The 18,831-nt window shown below is 47.1% G+C and overlaps 2 protein-coding genes across 3 annotated transcripts; one reads left to right on the plus strand and one right to left on the minus strand.

The window, feature by feature from the left end:
* Positions 1–2,332: 2,332 nt before the first annotated feature.
* CALCOCO2 (calcium binding and coiled-coil domain 2) lies at positions 2,333–14,986 on the minus strand. 2 transcript variants are annotated; one of them, XM_072886104.1, is made up of 12 exons: positions 14,685–14,986; positions 11,220–11,408; positions 10,764–10,866; positions 10,251–10,384; positions 9,386–9,511; positions 8,775–8,902; positions 8,573–8,663; positions 7,673–7,795; positions 5,691–5,786; positions 4,846–4,987; positions 4,401–4,432; positions 2,333–3,874 (listed from the first exon to the last, which is right to left on the minus strand). In XM_072886104.1, the coding sequence occupies exons 2-12, from the start codon at positions 11,397–11,399 to the stop codon at positions 3,698–3,700; spliced, it is 1,332 nt and encodes a 443-aa protein (XP_072742205.1). In that variant the 5' UTR covers positions 11,400–11,408; positions 14,685–14,986; the 3' UTR covers positions 2,333–3,697. The 2 variants fall into 2 exon arrangements, with proteins under 2 accessions (XP_072742205.1, XP_072742204.1); XM_072886103.1 differs by lacking the exon at positions 14,685–14,986 and adding an exon at positions 14,282–14,624.
* Positions 14,987–15,197: 211 nt separating this feature from the next.
* Positions 15,198–17,848, plus strand: ATP5MC1 (ATP synthase membrane subunit c locus 1). The gene is made up of 5 exons (XM_072886114.1): positions 15,198–15,356; positions 15,846–15,894; positions 16,485–16,562; positions 16,835–17,010; positions 17,622–17,848. Exons 1-5 carry the CDS (start codon positions 15,211–15,213, stop codon positions 17,734–17,736), a joined length of 564 nt encoding a protein of 187 aa, XP_072742215.1. The 5' UTR covers positions 15,198–15,210; the 3' UTR covers positions 17,737–17,848.
* Positions 17,849–18,831: the final 983 nt, after the last annotated feature.

Below are 18,831 nucleotides of genomic sequence, written 5' to 3' on the forward strand. Positions count from 1 at the left end.
CAAATTGTTCTGCAGGAAGAGGAAAGAAGACATGGATAGATGAAGAGGAACCAGGAGGAGAACGGGTGGAGGAAAGAGGCTGTTCAAGTGAGGAAGGGGACTGTGGCTGTACGATTGGGAATCGCTTTCTGAAAGAACCTGAGCCACCAGTCCGTTATTTCAGCAGCCTTCCAGATACTCTCACTTTCAGGGCTGAAATAGTTTGGCAATCTGGAATCTGTAACTTTCCCTTGTGGCTAGTCTCTGTTTTCTGCACCAAAAAGAACTTTTCCCAGACAAAACAGTGTGCTTTCCTATGAAATGAGCTGACAGCAGCCAGTATGTCATGCCCTCTGTGACCATAGTTAGCAGCGTGTCTTTGCAGCTGAGAGATGTTATCATCTGGTTTGCTTTTTACACACACAGAAACATACCTGTCAATTGGAAAATGATGTGCCATGGACAGATATATTCAAAATATACTCTGTGTGAATGGGAGAGAAAGCCCAAGGGAAGAACCAACTTCTTGGAAAAGGAAGGCAAAGGGTCTGACAAAAATGAGAGAGAAGCAAAAGGACCAAGCAAAGGGAGAAGAGCTCTCTGAGGCTGAGCTCTCTGCATGACGGAACAGAAAATGCTACGCTGCATCGGAGCAGTTATCGCTCATGGAAAACAAACTGGGCCAGTTCCTAAGCTGGACCAAACTGATAAGCCCTGTAAAGGTCTTAAAAGATATATATTCACAGAGGTTTGGCCCACAAAGTATGACTTCTTCCTTTTGGATACATTTCTAATGAATGTCCATTCAGATGCTACATGAGTTTGGGTATAAATTGTGCCAAACCCCTACTGTCCCTTTTGAAAATGTATTCCAAGGTCCTTATCCAATACATATCAATGTAATATTGGATCTCATCCAAAGTACAACTATATCTAATTATCAGTCATTTGAGCTACTTCTGTATTAAACCATAAAACTGAGATAGGATTGAAACCTCTTATGATTCCAAAGGCTAAATGCAGCAGTAACATAAATAATGCTGTAAATTACAAGCAAAATGAAAACTTGGTCAGAAAATATATGATGTAATTTGTGCTTAGGGGTAAATTGGTCCCTGGCTGCCCAGGATAGGGAAGGTATGACCTGCATCAGGCCGAAGTATACGGCTGGGAGTCTGAATCTGTGTCATTATTACAGAAAAAAAATGACATACCTTAAAATACTTCAAAAAGCCAGCATCCTCATGAGATTTATTGCAGTCTGACCCCCTCTGCCGGTCACCCGCTCGCTGCCTGTGTCCCAGGGCTGGCACCTCAACAAAGGCACCGAGATTTGTAGAAATCATAGGAGCAGGCAAGTGGAAAATGATAGGTACTAGTGTAAAAGGGATGGAGAGGCAACTCGGGGGCACTGACACTTGGCACCGGTAGCTCAAGGACATAGATAGCGTTGTGACATAACTCTAACCCCAGGTGACTGGGTTTGGGTTTAGGATACGAGCCGCTAAAGCCAGTACTAGCAACAGTGTAGAAAGGAAAGAGGTCTGATAACTGGCATTTGGGTGAACTACCAGGGTTTTAGTAAAAATTGCTTTTGTGTCTCTCCATGTTTGATCTGCTTCTGTCAAGATGCAAAGCAGTAAAAGAAGAGAAATGTAATTTAGAATGAGGATGTATGGGAAAAGGTTGGGGGGGGAAAGCATTTTATTGAAAAACAATGGGACTTTTCCTGAGGAAACAAGTGTACAGTTAACAATGAGCCTCATTTTGATGGAATGTTTGATTGTCAAAATTGGGATAAAGCTATGCCAGGAATGTTGAGATATACATAGTAATCAATAATGTCAAAACATGTACAATACCAAGTATTTTTAAAATAATATTTTATCATCCCGAGTGAGGAGGTTTTCAGCTTTTTCTCCTAGCCTAGGGAAAAAAGGTGTTGATATGCTGGACGTTCCTATGACACAGAAGAAATTCAGCCAGCTCTAGGTTTTTAGATCAGCACTACTGGGAACGGATATAAACAAATAGATCCCATACAGCTCATTTTACTTTCCTGATTTGTTCTTGTTATCCCATACTATCCTTTGGCCTTTGTGATATATTCCCATGCTGTGAGGAGCCACTGAGGATCAACCAGTTAAATATGTGCTTTCTGTTAAACAGAAACAGTCTCACTACCCGTAGGGATACCATGTTGTATGCTAAAAGTTATTCAGAGATGTGCTTAAGTACTTTGTTAGGCAGAAGCTTCAGCAAGTAATTGAAAGCCTGCAAATAGCTCCCTTAAGACCCCATCAATTCCTCCAATTTATTTCTTTAAGAATGAACAGGCATAGACATCTTTTTCAAAGATTTTCTCCATATAGCTTTTATTTTTGTTTGGTGTTACTTTCTTTAACAGGTTTTTTAAATAATGCTTACCAGTATAGTGCATCACAAGACAGAAATACTCTGTTTAAACCTAGATTGATAAAAAGTTTTGCGTAGAATCAAAACAGTAAAACATTTTGAAGTCTTTGTTACTCTAAATATTCTTAAAACTCTATGTAAACTTCTTAGGATTTTCTATTGCTTCAGATATTCAGCAAGAAACACAGTCTAATACAGTTGGATAATAAATCCTTCCCCAAACTAGCTGTTTGCATGGAAGAAAGAGCTGTTAATCATAAATTGAAAATCCCAAAGCAGAAATAAAAATAGTACTGGATAATCTGTGCACAAAGCATTGTAATATCCCAAGGCACTTAAGTTTTGAATCACAAATGTTTTGGTTTGAGAACAGGCTCTTCTTGTTAAATCAAGAAGGTTTAGAAACGTAAAAGAGAAATAACCCAAATTCATAATTTCCTTTAAATGAGGATGCCCAGTTTCTGACTGAGAGACCATTTATCCTCTGTGCTGCCAAGACAATTCAGCTACTGCTTTTCTATGGGCTCTGCACCATACTGACCTTCTGTGTTTCAGAAATTTCAGGTTTTCCTCATCATGAGATGGATGGAGAAAATGGTGCACGTGCCTCACCCTAGAATAAGCCGTGCTGCCTACTTTGCTGGAAGGATGGCCCTAGACCATCAGATCTGCCAACAGATATTTGGTCTCTTTATAAATATGTCTCTCTCACTTGCTTTATGACTGATGGTGAAAGAAGAGATGTATTTTTATTGAGACTTTTTTACTTATCAATAATTAATTCTGCATTCCAGAAGCTGAGCAGGACTGAAGGTGTGATCCTAAAAGATTATAAAATGTTTCTGGTCTTTGGTTAGCAATCACAGTGCTAATATTAAAGAATAAAATCATTACAGTAGAGATGTATCAGCCAAGTACAGAAAACTGCTGTACTACATCCCATCACTTGGATCCCTACCTGAATGAACAGTTACATGGCCAATCCTGTTCTAAAGAACTGGTACCACATTCAACTACATTAGCAATTATAGGATTTGTAACTCATTTAACAAGTATATATACTTGATCCAAGACAGAGGACTTAAGTTTGATGACGGTAATTCAGTTTCAGGATGTGGATGTCTGACCTGATTTATGTGTTGGTCATATGCTGCATGAACAGAAAGCTCAGAATGACAGTACTAGTGGCATAGTCAGTCTTGTCTGGGTGATCTTAGCATGAATTAAGCCTATACAGTGATTTTGGTCTATGCTATACTGTGGCCTCTGCCACCTATTCTACAGAGCAGATATAAATGCAGAATTATTCCAAGCCATGACAAAAAATATGGTCATCAAACACCTGCTTATTGGACTTTTCAAAGGTCTCACTGCAGAGTGGGCACTCCAGAAGATGGCTCTGCACATGGGCCTCATACTGACTTGTTTCAATATCTTCAGGAAATACTTCATCGCACATGGGGCATTTCCTTATAGAAGCCTGAAGTACAAAGCAAACACAAATAAAGTCAGTTTAAAAATTATATTCGACGAGAAGAAACAGGAAAGTTTAGTAGTCAGATATTATCACTTTTGGACAAGTCTTTCTGACTTCTAATACTCTCAAGTTTTCGAATGTCTCCAGGCCTCTCTAAATAGCACTTAAAAGTCAAGAGCTTGAGAGGTACTCTAACTTTCCACCCTACGTAGCACATGTCCATGTCTCCAATATGAAATAAGGTATTTAGCAGCTGCATGCTGCTCATTCTGACATTAGATGCTGCCAAGAGCTGGTCCTTAAAGATTAAGGTCAACAGAGTTTCCTTTCTCTTCCTTAACACCAAAAACTGTTATTAATTCTACACGTTAAGCTTACATGGCTCCATTTTGTAGTCCGCTATCTTACCAGGACTAAACCGGCATGTAGACAACTGGCTACAGAGCTGAACTGGGAGCTTTTTATTTCAAATCAGTAATTTGTGTCCATAAACCACTAATTCATGTCCAGTCGTGTCCACTTTACTTACTACATCTCCAGGTCCTGCCCCCAGGTGTGCTCCTGCAATTGGAAAAAGAAGAAATCATTTTAGCCACAAGAAAATGATTAACAATGTAATGTGCTGATAACTAGTAATTCTTGAAACATGAGGATGTGGCTCTGGATCTAAACCTCTATATTTAGGACTATGGAAACTGGACATAAGCCACAGAACTAGCTGTCTCACAGCTGAATAAACTAGCTAATAGGTGTCTCTCTTGGCAGGAAATGAGCAGACAGCTGATCGCTTAAGTCAGCTCTTAACACCTGGCAGCATTTTGCAGCTGCCAAGTCATCTGCACACATGCAAAGCTGCACAGAGGTGCTGCTAATAATGTCTTTTCTACAGCATTCAATTCGAGAGGCAGGATAATTTGCTGAGACTCTAACTGCCATCTATTTGCGGTTTCAGACAGAATGCCAAATAATCTCACCACAATATGGATTTCCAAACAGAAGGCCTTCTACTTCAGGAGCTGGAATTGGAGCTTGAGCTTGTGAAACAACAGAAAAGGAAGAAACCTCTCTAGCCTGCGAGAGGTGCCTCAGCAGTCCGTCATTCTCTTCCCTTAGTTTCTGCAAAGGGACAGAAGGGCAGAATGAATTTCCAGAAGCTCAGGAGACCATTTCGGAGAAAAGTCATACTTTGCACTAACGTAGACATTCTTAAATCAGAATCAAAATTGCTCTGAACTTCTTTTAGGTAGCTCGGGGTTAGTCCTGCTTGACCGAATGGGCAAGCAAGGTAAGGAAGGGCAAGGATCTATTCTGTGGCCTGCTCAGAAAGGCTGACAAGGTGATCACAATAGAGTAATACACTTTAAAATAAAAGACAGAAGACTATCCTGAAGTCATGCAGAGTAAGGAACAAAACAGAGCAGTCATTGCTTAGACTGGACAAAAAGGCTGTGTCCCTTTAAACGAGGAAGTCCATTCATTTCAGTGGTGTCACAATTGAGCTAACATTAGGAGTTTGTGAAAATCCCCATGCTATTATGAAACCAGTCTATTCTGTGGTGGGGGAAAAAGGTGCAAGTTTTTGGACCCTTCCTCTTAGGCTGTACAGGCGTGGCAGCAACAACATACTGTGAGTGTATGCCTACGGTCATCTGTACGTGCCTGCAGACAGCCTGGCAGCCTGGCTTTGGGTGATGGTCCATGTGCAGGCACAATTAGTGATCTGTTTGGTAGAAGGGTTAATGGAACTGAACACTAGACTGAGAGATGAGTGTCGTACTCAATACAGGAGAAAGGCGAGGGAGTTGTGCCAAGGTCTCACCTGATTTTCCTCATCAGCTTCATTCTTTTTTGCCTGCAGAATCTGAAACAAACGCTTCTGCTCCTCAAGTTCTTTCATTAAGTCGTGGTTTTGTTGCTATGAAGGAAGAGGGTTACTTGGTAAATTGTGGGAAACTGGCACATAAAACGATGACAGCTCCAAGCACTGGAGCTGTCATATACTAGCTGCCTCCTTCTGCATTTATTACCAACAAATAAACCTTCACTTTCAATGGGAGTCTGACCATTTCATGGTTTGTCACCTAGGACATCTCCATGTCACCACTCATGCTCTGTATTTTCATTACAACACGTGAGATGACACATGACCGCTGAAGGGGACATACGACAGGTCAAACAAAGAGGGAGGCTGAAGAAAAGGAACTCATGCAGCTGAAAAATTCACCCTGGCAGGTGAGAGCTATCCAAGTCCGCCAGGTTTTCTGGTGCTGTGAGACTTGCATTGATGGTGGATAGCCAGCACATCCTTAGGAATTAATCTTGTAGCTGACTCTTGAATTAAATCAGTAAATTAGATAAGCTAGAGTCCTTAGGGATTTTGCAGTCATTCTCAAACTATCACTCTAAGAATCCTGAACATTTGGCATCACAGCGGAGGTAATCACATCATCTATTTTAGGCATCTAATTTTCAATGCCAAAGTCAGAGTAGAGCCTCCGAAAGCTTCCTGAGTAGCACATACAGAGAGAGAAGCACCTTTAGAAGGTCACTCAGGGCAACAGGCTAAAGATGATGTGACGGCCTCAGTCATTGCTACTGATGGTTTCTCCAGAAGAAAGAAATGCCACAGCATGCTGCCCTTTTCTTTTATATCCTTCATATTCCTTCAGGGAGTGACTTCCAATGCTGAGGTCTGTGGACTACTTCTAAAAGGTCTGCAGAAGTTACTGGAGAGAAGCAAGCCTTTTGTCCATAAACTTAAATTTGTTATACATACAGTCATCTGCAACATCGCAGGGAAATTGTGATGGTTCTGCAAATCGAAAGAAGGTGGAAAACAGTGCTGTCAGTGACTCAGCTCCCCTGCACAGGTACCAGCAGGTTCCCTGCAATACAGCAGATCTCTGTGCTCAGCGCTTTTGGGACCATCTCCCCAGCTGCACCCCCAGAAATGCTGGGCACCTGCTCCTTCTGCAGACAGTGGGACAGACAAAGTGACAGTTTGGCCTTTGACCCCTTCAAGTATTCCATGCAACGTTCAAACTCCTTATTTTGCTCCTTCTGCACAGAAATCACAGATTTTCACGAGCGGAGTTGCAAAGAGGTGTCAGAGAAGGATGTGGGGCAGAGCACCAAACTACAGAACAGAAACTTTGCATTGTTTACAGCTTATTTTGGTGCATTCTGAGCATATTGCATCTATTTTATTGATTATTAAATGCTAAATTTGAGATATTAAAGATGAGAAAGAGAAAAACATCAACAGAGAGAAGATCAGCAAGGCTGCTCCCTCACACCAATTACTAGTCAGCTTCCTGTTGGAGGTAAAAGTAACAGCATATAATCTGGACAGATTTACGATAACTTGTTTTATTTACCCATAAGTCCCAGTCCTGAAACAATTTTGCTTAGATGCAACGATTTGCGATCAGCCAAATATGAATCCTGAATTCCCACTGATTTACTTTATCCCTGGAGCTGACTCAAAAGAGATCAAGACAGAGACTGAATTTTCCTGCTATAGAGAATCAGAATTACAGTGTCTAGTTATACAGATGTTTCTGCCAAAACTAAAACATATGTGTATACTATAAGAATATATGTATACTAGAAGAATCTGTCAGATGGTGTGTTCACAGAACCACCTTTGTGGACACCCATGCCACCATGGATGTTTTCTGTCATGGAATCCCCTAGGTTCTCGAAAGATTGAGCAATATTTGTACCTGCTCACTGCCAAGGATGCTTCAGCCTCTCCGCCCTCGCTCCCCCAAGCACTGTGATATTCAGGAAAGGCTTTACCTGTTGAGTTATAGTCATGCGTAACTGGCGATTCTCCTCCTTTAAACTTTCAAGCTGCTCTGTCTTCTCACGGTCCGTACGAGACAGGTATTCCACTTCTCTCTCATAATTCAGCACTTGAGACTAGGGAGAAAGAAGGGTGCACAGAAAGTGAAAATCGAACAGCTCTGAGTGAGGAGCACAGGCACCTTTTGCTGCAGAAGGCAAAGCTCCAGAACCCATGGCTGCTTAAATTTTTTTTCTGCAAACATTTTTCCATTAAAACCTTTGTAGAAACTGAGAATAGTTACATGGGGATATACCGGAGCTGATGTATTCATCAGAACACAGTATTCATCCATACGTTCTCTGAGGCGCTTTCTAAGTTTCAACATGACAATTCTAGTCTGGGAAGTCAGAGAACAAAGAGAAAGACAGAGACTCTATAGCCAGATGGTTAGCCCATCGTCCTGTGTCTCCCGTGGCCCAGACCTAACAACCAAGCTATTTTCAGTCTGCCTTCTCCCTTCACATACCTCCCAGCTAGAAGTCTTGTTTTCACCCAAGTATTGAGCATAAATTTAGAATGTTTTTCAAAACAGAAGTGTTTTCTGCCTGGATCCTTAGCTAGCAGGAGGTAAACAACAGTCTGATTTTGGTCAACTTAATAAGCATGCAAAGGGGACATTTTTAGGGAATAAAATCCTTACAGTTTCTCTTAGCACGCCCCCCTCTACCTCCCCCTCAAGAACACAGATTTCTTGAGGTTTCCTGGAGGTCAAATCGTATCAAAGGTTGATGTTTTCCTAAAGAACTCACGTAATCAAAAAAGAAACTCATACACCACATATTTGCTCAAGATTGCTCAGTTCTCTGTCAGAGGCAAAGCAAAGCAAAAGAGGGCAGCTATATGTTTGCTACCTGCAGCTGGTCCATGTGATCCAGGGCTGTTTTCAGTTTGGTTTCCAGGCACTCCTTGTCAGAGGTCACATTCTGAATTTGCTCTTTAAGTCTATTCAGAACAAATCCAAACACACCACGCTTTCACAGATGGAAATTTAATCCATAAAGGCAGGGTGCTTACATGAAATCCTGTTTTGAGATATGCTGTAAATACACTTACTGGTGCAGTTCTGCCTCTCTGCAGTCATCCTGCTCCTTTAGATGTTCATTTTCCTTTTTCAGGGAATTCAGCTCCAGCTCCAGTTTCTCTGTGTTGCTCCTTAGAGACTCTAAACTATTCTGCAGCTCCTGAAAATCACAGTGACGTCAATTGGAGCTAAATGGGACCCAAGCAATAGTCCTGCTCTGCACTGGAACTGCAAAATCCCTCAAACGCAACATTTCCAGGCAGCCTACCTGAAGGAGGGAAATCTCTCCTTTGCATCCTGACTACTCCTTCAGACCCCGCTTAATTTATATTAAGCCCTGAGCAAAACTGAAGGAGGAAAAGATAATGATAATGCGATTTTGGGACAGCCTACAAAACATTTTTGAACACTCCCCTTCCCGTACGTTCCTAACTTCTGTGTCTGCTGCTGCCTCTTGTTCATCGTTATTGTTCTTATCACAGTAGAGGTGTTGTACGATTTGGGAAAGGATTAAACACATAATATGGGGAAAAACCTCTTTAATTTTCTCCTGGAAGCATACAGTGGAACAAGACCTGACTCAGTCCCTCTTCATCTTTCAGACTTAAAGCTTCTGACTTATTATATTAATTTTTTTGTTTACCTGTGTCTTACTGAGCTCTTCCTGCAGATCGACGTTTTGTTTCTGGAGACTTGCGCAGCTTGCTTTCAGCTCCTCATTTTCTTTATGCAAATTTTTGTTTTGTAGTTCAATCTCTTCCACTTCTCCCTGGCAAGCAACAAAGTTGTTCGGTCATAACAGAAGCATTGAAAAGCTACACTCCAAATGGCACAGTGTGAAGAGCAAAGAAAGATGAGCTCTGCAAAAGGGAACACCGTGAACCTCCCCGTGCTTTCACTCCGAGCACAGCCCAGACTGCTACTTCAACTCTTCCCGGTCTGTCCAAAGCTGACCATCGACCCAATTCCTGAATACTGAGCACGTACTACCCCGATCTTTGGAGATGCTCAAAGCCTTCTGTGTCCACAGAAGTCAGCAGAGGCAGAGCTTTGGGGCTTTTTGCAGTTTGCTAGATTAGGACCATGTGTGCAGTGTGGTCATTAACAAAAGGGCTGCACACAAGATACTGCAAAATAAGAGCGCCTGGCTTCACAGCACCTCAAGTATTGTCCATGTGCATGCTCTTACTCCCATCTAATGGGAGACCGTTTCCATGAAAACGACATTTTCATTTAAAAATATTCAAAAGGCCCTGAAACACTGTGTATTAAGTTGCCCCCCATTACAAAGAGCTCACAGTCCAAGTTAAACTGGTCTGATAAATGGCAGGTAGAGAAACAAAGGCTGCCCAAATTCGTGCAACAGATCAGTAGCAAAGCCAAGAATAGAATGCAAGTCTGCTAAGTTCTAGCTTGGCATCCGATTTACCGGATCACTCCATGTTAGCAATGAGCATATGCCAATAAAAGCAGAGGCAGGGAAAAGCAGGGGAAGAGAGGACACCTACCTGTGTGGTAACCACCAGGATATCATCCTCAGTCTCTGCTCTGAACTGGAAAGGCACACTGGCTCCCCGGACCACACCATCCTGGTCAACATAGCAGAACTGGTAGTATTCATCATCTTTCGGTAGGTAGTAAGCTTCAGACAAACACAACAACCCCGTCATATGCAGCTTCTAATTATTCAAGACTCTTAACTATATAGCATAGAAAGCGAGAACCTCAGAAAACTGAGACATCCTCGTTCAATATTGTTCCTGCACCATTAGTAATTCTTCGTGCCAGTGATAAGAACACAAACAATATCGCTCAGTCAGGATGGCATAATTTAGCAGATGACTCGAAATTTTGTGATTTACTATGGGATTTGAAATAAGTCTCCCAAAGCACGGTCCTACAGATATTCTGTAAATCCAAATGTAATGCTTATTGGTGGCAGCAGAGTGGGAGTCTGCGTGTGCGTGCCTGCGTGTGCACGTGCACGTACATTCCCCGAGTGACCTGAGCTCCCCACTCACCTTTGAACTGGATCTGTTGCTGCACAGCAGTACCACTGCGGACGGCACTGGGCAGAGGAGCCCACATGAATGTGTAATATTCCCGGGTTGTTTTCCATCCCACCTGCAACAGCAAAATTGTTATATGGCATCACACAGCTCATGTTTTTCCTATGGTAATGGGACTATATTTCCACATAGATCGGTTACTGAGAGGACTTTTGCATTGATATCCTGACTTCTAAGAGTTGTGGTCTATGCATGAAAGGATAATCGGAGTGTTTGATTAGCCTTGAAGCTGTTCAGGTCACAACAGGTCTGGCACTTTGTCTCTAGGCACAATAAAGATGTTCCGTTACACAAGGTTATTACTGAAAAAAATTCCCCAACGCTGTTCTCTCAGAGCCCAAGCTATTTGTTTCTGCTGGCTGCTGCCTTCTCATACTTGGCACATCTGGTTTCACAGTATTCACTTACCCGGAAGATGCCCACCCAGTCCTTCCCACGAGGACTGATGTTCTGTGTGAGGGTATAATAACAGGTTACGTCTCCTCCGGGAACATAAAACTTCTCCACATTGTTAAAGACGACCTGGGAGAAGTGGCAGTTGTCTAAGAGGACGGCAGAAGTGGGAGGCTCGTCTGAGGTCTCATCCATCGTGGAAGGCTACAAGAGGAAAGAATAAAGGGATTATCTCATCTTCAGATGCTGCCAACATAGTTGTGTCCGTGAAGGGTATGAAGAGGGACGGCTTGGGAATGACACAGCTGTGAGGTCCGCAACCCCCTACGCACACACCAAGGTTTCTCAGCAAGGCACACGAGCTCACTGGTGTCCCTGCCGCTGTGGCCAGGCTGCTCCTGACATCCACGGCAGCTTGCAGATCCTCTTTAGCAGACATCTAAGACTCTTTCATCTGACCGCTGCTTCCCAGCCACGGTGCCTGGTGCTCTGAGGCTGGCAGCGTGGCACAGCAGCCTCTCTCCTGCATGGGACCCCATGAACCAGACCCGCTGACTATCCTACAGATCTGCTACACGGGAGAGGCCGTGGTGCCTTGCAGCAGCAGGCTGGTGGGATCTCACACTTGAAGACCCTGCTGGAACGCTGGCTGTCCCCACATGCAGCCTCACATCATGTTTTTCATGTGATTTGACACTCTAGGCACATCCACACCATACGTAGTTAATGTGGAGGTGCATCAGCTCTTCCGAAATCTGGAGACTAGCACATTGCTTGAGAAGAATAGAGGTTTCGCTTCATCAGTGAAATGCTCTGACAGTAGTACAAGACAAAAATAGCAGCTTACAATCTACCATGATAGAAGCTCCAAGACTCGTGCAGTCCCAGCCCTAACACACTCCACCTTTACTGGCTGACTGTGGTGAGACACGCAAGACACGCTCATGCTGGTGATAAGCAAACTGAACAGCCTCCCCGCCGTCTGCATTCAAGTCCAACGCAACGACTTGACCTCCAAATACAGTATCTTTCATCTTCAGCTTCCTGGCTCCAAGGGAAGAGAGGTACCTTGCTGAGCTCAGCTCCCATGGAAGAGCACAAACGGAGGAGATCCTGGTGAGGCAGGTCGTCGTAGTTCTGTCTCGCAAGCCTGTGTCATGAGGCTATTATAGCCTTGCTACTCGTGACTGTTACGCCGAAACTGCAAGATGATTCTCAGTATTGAAATGAATATGTTGCATGACAGCAGGGTCAACAGACAGCATTATAGCTTTTGCATGAGTTATCTATACAGAAAACTTTGCAGTGCGTTGTGACGCTACAAATCACACAACATAAATCTGTAGCGGGCGCATCGATCAAAACAGTATCCAAACTGCCAGGCACCTAGGCAGGACTGGAAACAGAACATTAAATCACCCTCTTTGTCACTACGTCTTGCAGGCAGCCAGGCTTCAGCCCTGGCAATCTGTCAAGGGGCAGATCACGGCTGACAAAACCCTGCCGCCAATCCCGGACAATTCAATTCCAGGAATCCAAAGCAGAACCTTCTCAGCTGATCTTAGTGACAGCAGCAGCGAGCAAGGATTGACCTCAGAAAATTTATCATGAACGACCATCCCACTGGAGCATTTCAGGTCATCTCCAATCCAGAAGTTTGACATGGAAATGAACTGTCTGGAACCCCGCTTTTTTTTTTGGCATCACCTAGGAGATCATCTGTATTCTGTGCCAAAGAACAGCCTGAAAATCAGGCAGAAGTTTAGATGGGGATTGTGGGGCTGTGCTCGGAAAGGAAAAGGTATCTCCAGCTGGAAAGAGCAGTGATAACTGCACTGACACAGGCTGCCTTGGGAGGACGGAGAATTCCTCCTGCGGGGAGCAGGAGGCAGGGCAGACCCCAGACGTGGATGAGGTGCAATGCCCCAGGACATCCAGGGCTGCAGTTTCAGTTTTAGTTATCTCAGTAAACCGTAGGAAATGGCGTACAATTCATCTAAGCCTCAGCCTTTATCTGGCTGATGTCGATCTTTCCTACCCTGCTGTGCCTTATGATTTGCAGTTCCTGAACACCAGGGACCTCTTGACAGCCACCAGACAGAAAAAAAAAAAAGAAAATAAATCTAAGGACAGCACCTCAATCATGTTACTGCATCGCCTCAGGACAGGACACGAGCCCTTGCTGCCACAAGGGTTAAAAGTAACTCGCAAAGAAAATGAAGAGTCAGTGCCTGGATGCAGGACGCCGCCGCATTCTGCTGCACAAAAAAGATGTTGCTTTTGGTGAAAATAATTGTGATCTTGAAGGAAAACAAACCCAGAGGCCGCGCAGAGTGCACCAACGGCAGGGTCTGCAGTTCACTTCCAGGAAAAGACGCCAGGAAGTAGAGGGAGGAGGACATTTTATTAACGTTCACGTTTTTGTTATGCGAACAGCTCGTACGTCAGCGAAGGCGGAGGGGCCCTGCGAGGCTGCTGCGGCCCGAGGGGACAGGGACAGCCACCCCTTGGGGGTGTCAGGGACTGAAGGCCAGTCCCAGCCCGGGGCCGAGGTAACGAGGGCTCGTTACAGCTCACACGGAGCAGAGCGGAATAAACTACGCTTCCTCCGGTGGCCACGGCCCAGCCTCTCCCCGGGGACCTTCTGGGTTTTTTCCCCTTTCGTTGTTGCTGTTTTCTTCCTTCGTGAACCTGCAGCGTCCCGAAGATGTAGAAAAACACGGATTCCCCTTGCTCCAATGAGACCAACTTCCAGCCGCGGCTGGGCACCGGGACACCGGACACCGCGGCTCGGATGCGCCGGGTGCCGCGGCGGGCGGGGGGCTGGCTCCGGTGCCCGTTGGCATCCCCGAGCGTGGGGTCCCGGCGGAGGGCGGGGAGCGGACCGGGTTGTTCACACACCCCCCCACCCCCCCAGGCCGGGCACCCCCGGCTCCGCCACCGGGAAACGAAAGTGAAAGTGTCGCCGCCGCTTCGCAGCGGGGCAGCCCCGCCCGGCCCCGGGGGCGGGGGGAGGGGATATCAGACTCCGGGAGGGGTATACGGGACCCCGCCACCACCGCCCGCGCCCCACTCACCGAGCAGCACGGCTGGAAACCTCCGGGGCTGCGAGGAGCAGGAAAAGGCGGAGCCCCCCCAGTGCCGCCCCGCCCGGGACACCTCCTCCTGGGCGGCCCCGGCCGCGCTGCTGGGAGCTGTGGTTCGGTGCGGGAGTGGCCCCCAGCCCCAGCCCCGCCCTTCCGTGCCGGAGCTCCGGTTGCGGGGTGGGGAGAGACCGGGGACACCGGTGCCGGTTGTCCTGGGCCGCCAGGCTCGGGAGGGGGTTGAATAAGAGCTATGGGAGTTTGGCAAAGAGGGAACTTAAAGTCCCGGTAACGAGCTACGGCCCTGGAGAGGCCCCTCCGACCGCCCTCCTCCTCCGGGGCACCCCGGTGAGCGGGACACCGGCGGCCTCGGGCGGGCCCGCCGCCCCCGACTCACCCCAACGGCGGTCTCCAGCGGCTGAGGCTGCCGGTAACGGGGCACGGAGCCGGGCCTTGCCGCTTAGACCACGACCGGGCGGAGACCCCCTCCCCCGGGCCCCCAGCCCCTCCCCGGGGCGGCGGCACTAAACTTTGGCTCCAGCGACGTTCGGCCACGGCTGCACCGGGCACTTTAATAAACCACGGGAAAACGTTTAAATGTTCAAAATGATCTTTTAGGAGAGACTCGGAAGGGCGGCGGGTGCCGGGGCGGGCGCAGCAGCCGCCGATACCCCGCGGAGGGCGGCCGGGCCCGGCCCGCCCCGCCACCATCACCACCCGGTAACCTCTATGGTGCAAGGAGCAGCCCAGAGCGCCTTATGGTCCTCTGGAAGACCTCCAGGCCGCCATCCAATCAGCAAGCACGCAGCGGAAATAACCAACCAATGGCGGCCCGCGTGGCGATCCCACCCTCCCGCCCCGTTTGCGCTGTCCCGGATGTTAGCGGGAGGTGCTCGCTCGGCCGCAGCCAATGGGGAGCGCGGATGTTGTCCCAGGATGCCGCGCGCCTTGCGCGGCGGCAGCCAATGAGCGCGGAGGACGCGGGGGGACACGGCAAGGTGAGCGGGGCGGGGGCGCCGCGCTCCCCTCACAGCCGCCGCCGCCGCAGCCCCGAGCGGACCCCGCGCAGGTGGGCCCCGCTCTCGGCCTCGCCGCCCCCCTCCGGGTCCCGCGGCCCCCACCCCCCCCCGCCGGCAGCGGGGAGGGGCTCCGCCGGCCGCGGGGTAGCGCTGGGCCCGGGCGGCCGGTGGGGACGGCGCCCGGCCGTGCCGTGCCCTTCGCTGGGAGGCGGCAGCCGCGGAGGGCGTGAGAAGCGTCGGCCCTTCCGCTGTCTTCCCGTGCCCGCCGGGCCTCGAACGGGCTCCGTTGGCGCTTGGTGGGGGCTTCGGCCGGGTCAGGGAAGGGAAAAATGGGCAGCTCTGAGTCTGCCCTGGGAAGGCCCCAGACGAGGATTGAGGGAGGGAGGGAGGGCGGCGGGGGCACCCGGAGCCGTGCGGGGGGGCGGCGGCGAGAAGCCTCGGGGATGCGGCTGAAGACAGACGCGTGTCAGCCCCGAGAGGCTGGTGCAATAGCGTTGGGATTCCCATTTCCTTTTTCTTTTTCCCTCTATTTGCATTAGGTTAAGCAAAATGCAGGCTCCTTTGGCTCTCCTCAGCTCTCCAGCTCTGGTAAGTCACCTGTTTTTTCAGAGAAGTGTATTAATAGTGGGGATAGATGATTGTGAAGCCTTTCTCTATGGTGCTTGGTTCAAAATGCTGTTCTGGATGCCCTCGGCTGAGGTGGGATCATGTGGGTTTGTTTTACTGTGGATTTAACAAGGAAGGGAAACAAGGTGACCTCTGGTGACGGGAGGTTGATACCTGCCATCGTAGTAGATGTGCATTGGACTGCAGGCCCAAGGGCTTCTCCCAAAATAAGCTAACTGATTGTCACAGAGATACGCAATCATCTCTTTCTTTCACGGTATGAATTAGGAAGAAAATGTATGGAATTGTAATAATGACTGAACTGGTGTGGCAGATGCGACTCCTGTTGTGTTGCAGTGTGTGGTCTGTGGTACTGTTGCTCACGGGCTTAATCCAGCTGGCTAAAATAGAAGTATCCTACATTTGCATATGCTTTTGCTTTTTAGTCTTGTTTCATTCTTGAGCTGTTTTAAAAAATTCTAAGACTGCTTTTCATAAAATAACTGCTCTTTTCTGAGGATTAGAGTGAACACATCCAACTGCAGGAGTTAATTGTCTGTGTTTCAATTCAGTTCCGGTGCTGTTCCAGGGCTCTGGCCAGACCAGTTTCGGTGTCTGTTTTCAGCAGGCCTGAGGTTCAGACTGTACAGGTGAGGCTCTTACGTGGTAACTGGGTCCTGTATTTCTGTGCTCGCTGCCCGTGATACGCGATGGTTCCTCCTGAGATGGAGGAATAAGTTTGTCTATCAAGAGGATGGCCAGTATGGAGACACAGCTTCTAGCCCAGATTGGTGATGGCTTAGCAAGCTTTGGCTGATCTTGCTCTGCCTTGAGGAGAGGATAAATGGTGATTACGCTTTATGAAACTTTTATATTTATGATTAAAAGTGTCATTAGCATGTTTCGTCTCCTGTATCCACAGCCAGCTGGCGTTTCCCATCCACAGCTGACCTGCCGCGAGTTCCAAACCAGTGCTGTCTCCAGGGACATTGACACTGCTGCTAAGTTCATTGGTGCCGGCGCTGCAACGGTCGGGGTGGCTGGTTCAGGCGCGGGTATCGGGACGGTTTTCGGCAGCTTGATCATTGGCTATGCCAGGTAAGCAAGATACCAACCTGGCTTGAATTTATTCCCTTCTCCCAGCACTAAATTGAATAGGTTAGTAGAGCTTTCTTGGGAATATATGTCCAGCTCTACACATGTAGTGTATAGAAGCAGCCTGAAGCAGTCCTCCTTGGAATATAAAATGGTTGTTACAATCCATTATTCTATTAAAATAAATAAGAAAGCGCCAGGATTGTTTGAATCCACCCTATACTTACTTTTGAACGATGCAGCTGCTCTGTGGAGCTCTGCCTGCCTCCGAAAGAAATGAAGCACTAGTTGTTAGCACTGTTGAAGCACTGCTGAACAGTTGAAGCACTGTTGCTTGGTACCACCAGCGCAGGTGAAACTACCCTTAGGGCTCACCGTGACTACAGCACTAAAACCAGGGGAAAACCATGGCTTTCTTATTCCAGCCTGTGGCTGCCTGCCACAAAACTGGGTTTGTGCTCCAAAATCCATCGCCAATGTGACATGATCCTGGTTTTCTGTGATACGGACTCTGGTTTGGATGTGTTTTTCTCACTCTGGATCCTTTTTTTTCCTCCCCCCCCTCCTCCACCCCCTCTGTGGTTTGTTTCCCCCCTCCCCCGTACGACGTACAGGAATCCATCTCTCAAGCAGCAGCTTTTCTCCTATGCCATCCTGGGCTTTGCCCTGTCTGAGGCCATGGGTCTCTTCTGTTTGATGGTGGCATTCCTTATCCTCTTTGCGATGTGACAACTTCGGGTCCTGGCTGCGGCTTCCATCACTCTGTCCTCTGCGGTTTGAGTCTACTTCCATCAGAGCGTTCCAGACTGACAATTAAAGAAAAGATTTCTCTAAATAAACTGGTGGCTTTGGTTTTTTTTTTTCTTTATTTCTTTTTTTTTTTTCTTATGTTCTGGTCCAGTGGTGGGGAAATCCTTGGGTGAGTTGATGTATTGGTTGAAGAGGGTGATATCCCAGGTATGGGGGCACCCACTGGTAAAGCAGAAGGGGAATATGAAATGGTGGTGGGAGGGGAGGAAAACTAATATGAAGTCAGCTAGATAAGAGAGGATGTCCTTGAACAGCTCACATCTATGCCAAAATCCCATCAGCGTTGCCCTAGTAAAGCAAATACTTCTAGATGAGCTGACAAAGCGTTGTTTTTCCCCACATACTGTTGAAAATGCCACACGTCTTTCTTTTGCATCTGAAAGACAGCATGTAGAAGAGGTGATGGGTACAGGTGAGTGTGCTTAGATGTGCATTAATGGTGTTTGTATAACTCAGTTACCAGTAAGGACACAAGGGTATGCGCTGCTCTATCATCTGAATTTTCTTCTTTCACAAAGAAGAGCTGGTTTCAAGGCCATGCTATTCATCAGTTTACACAAAGGACCACAGCTGAGTTAGATTTCTTTTCTCCCCCTGCCCCAACAGTTATATGTGTCCGCTGTTTTAGAGATTGGAGTATACTAGGGAGGAGCAACTCTAAAATCGAACCTCAATCTTGAACCTTGGGATAAGGCAGCTGGGCCTTTAAGGTAGGAAGGGGAGCACTGGGGGAGCTTGTCTGGTTATCTGCTTTAGGTAACTGAATTAATGCAGCTACTCTGCATGCTTAAAGCCTCTGAAGCATGGTTGTGACCTCCCTGGAGCTATGAACGTGGCGCAGGAACTGCTCAGTTCCTTCATTTGTAATAGCTGCTTACACCCTGCGAGGGGAAGGGGGGCTGAGAAGAATTGGACTCTTAAAAAACTTCCTTGGAGAAACGTGGCTCTGAAACCAAAAAGAACTCGAGGGAGACTCGCTGGCTGAACTAGAGAGGAAAAATGCTTCATCTGCAG

The sequence above is a fragment of the Ciconia boyciana genome, chromosome 22 (assembly GCF_034638445.1).
Source record: "Ciconia boyciana chromosome 22, ASM3463844v1, whole genome shotgun sequence".
In the NCBI taxonomy this organism is placed as follows: Eukaryota; Metazoa; Chordata; class Aves; order Ciconiiformes; family Ciconiidae; genus Ciconia; species Ciconia boyciana.

Coding starts and splice junctions, on each gene's coding strand:
- CALCOCO2 (XM_072886104.1), bottom strand. CDS start 11,399: ATGGATGAGACCTCAGACGAGCCTCCCACTTCTGCCGTCCTCTTAGAC. Junction 8,664..8,774: donor AGAGAGGCAGAACTGCACCA/GTAAGTGTATTT, acceptor TGTTCTGAATAG/ACTTAAAGAGCAAATTCAGA. Junction 5,787..7,672: donor GCATGACTATAACTCAACAG/GTAAAGCCTTTC, acceptor CTTCCTTCATAG/CAACAAAACCACGACTTAAT.
- ATP5MC1 (XM_072886114.1), top strand. CDS start 15,211: ATGTTGTCCCAGGATGCCGCGCGCCTTGCGCGGCGGCAGCCAATGAGC. Junction 15,357..15,845: donor CCCGAGCGGACCCCGCGCAG/GTGGGCCCCGCT, acceptor TATTTGCATTAG/GTTAAGCAAAATGCAGGCTC. Junction 17,011..17,621: donor TTGATCATTGGCTATGCCAG/GTAAGCAAGATA, acceptor TACGACGTACAG/GAATCCATCTCTCAAGCAGC.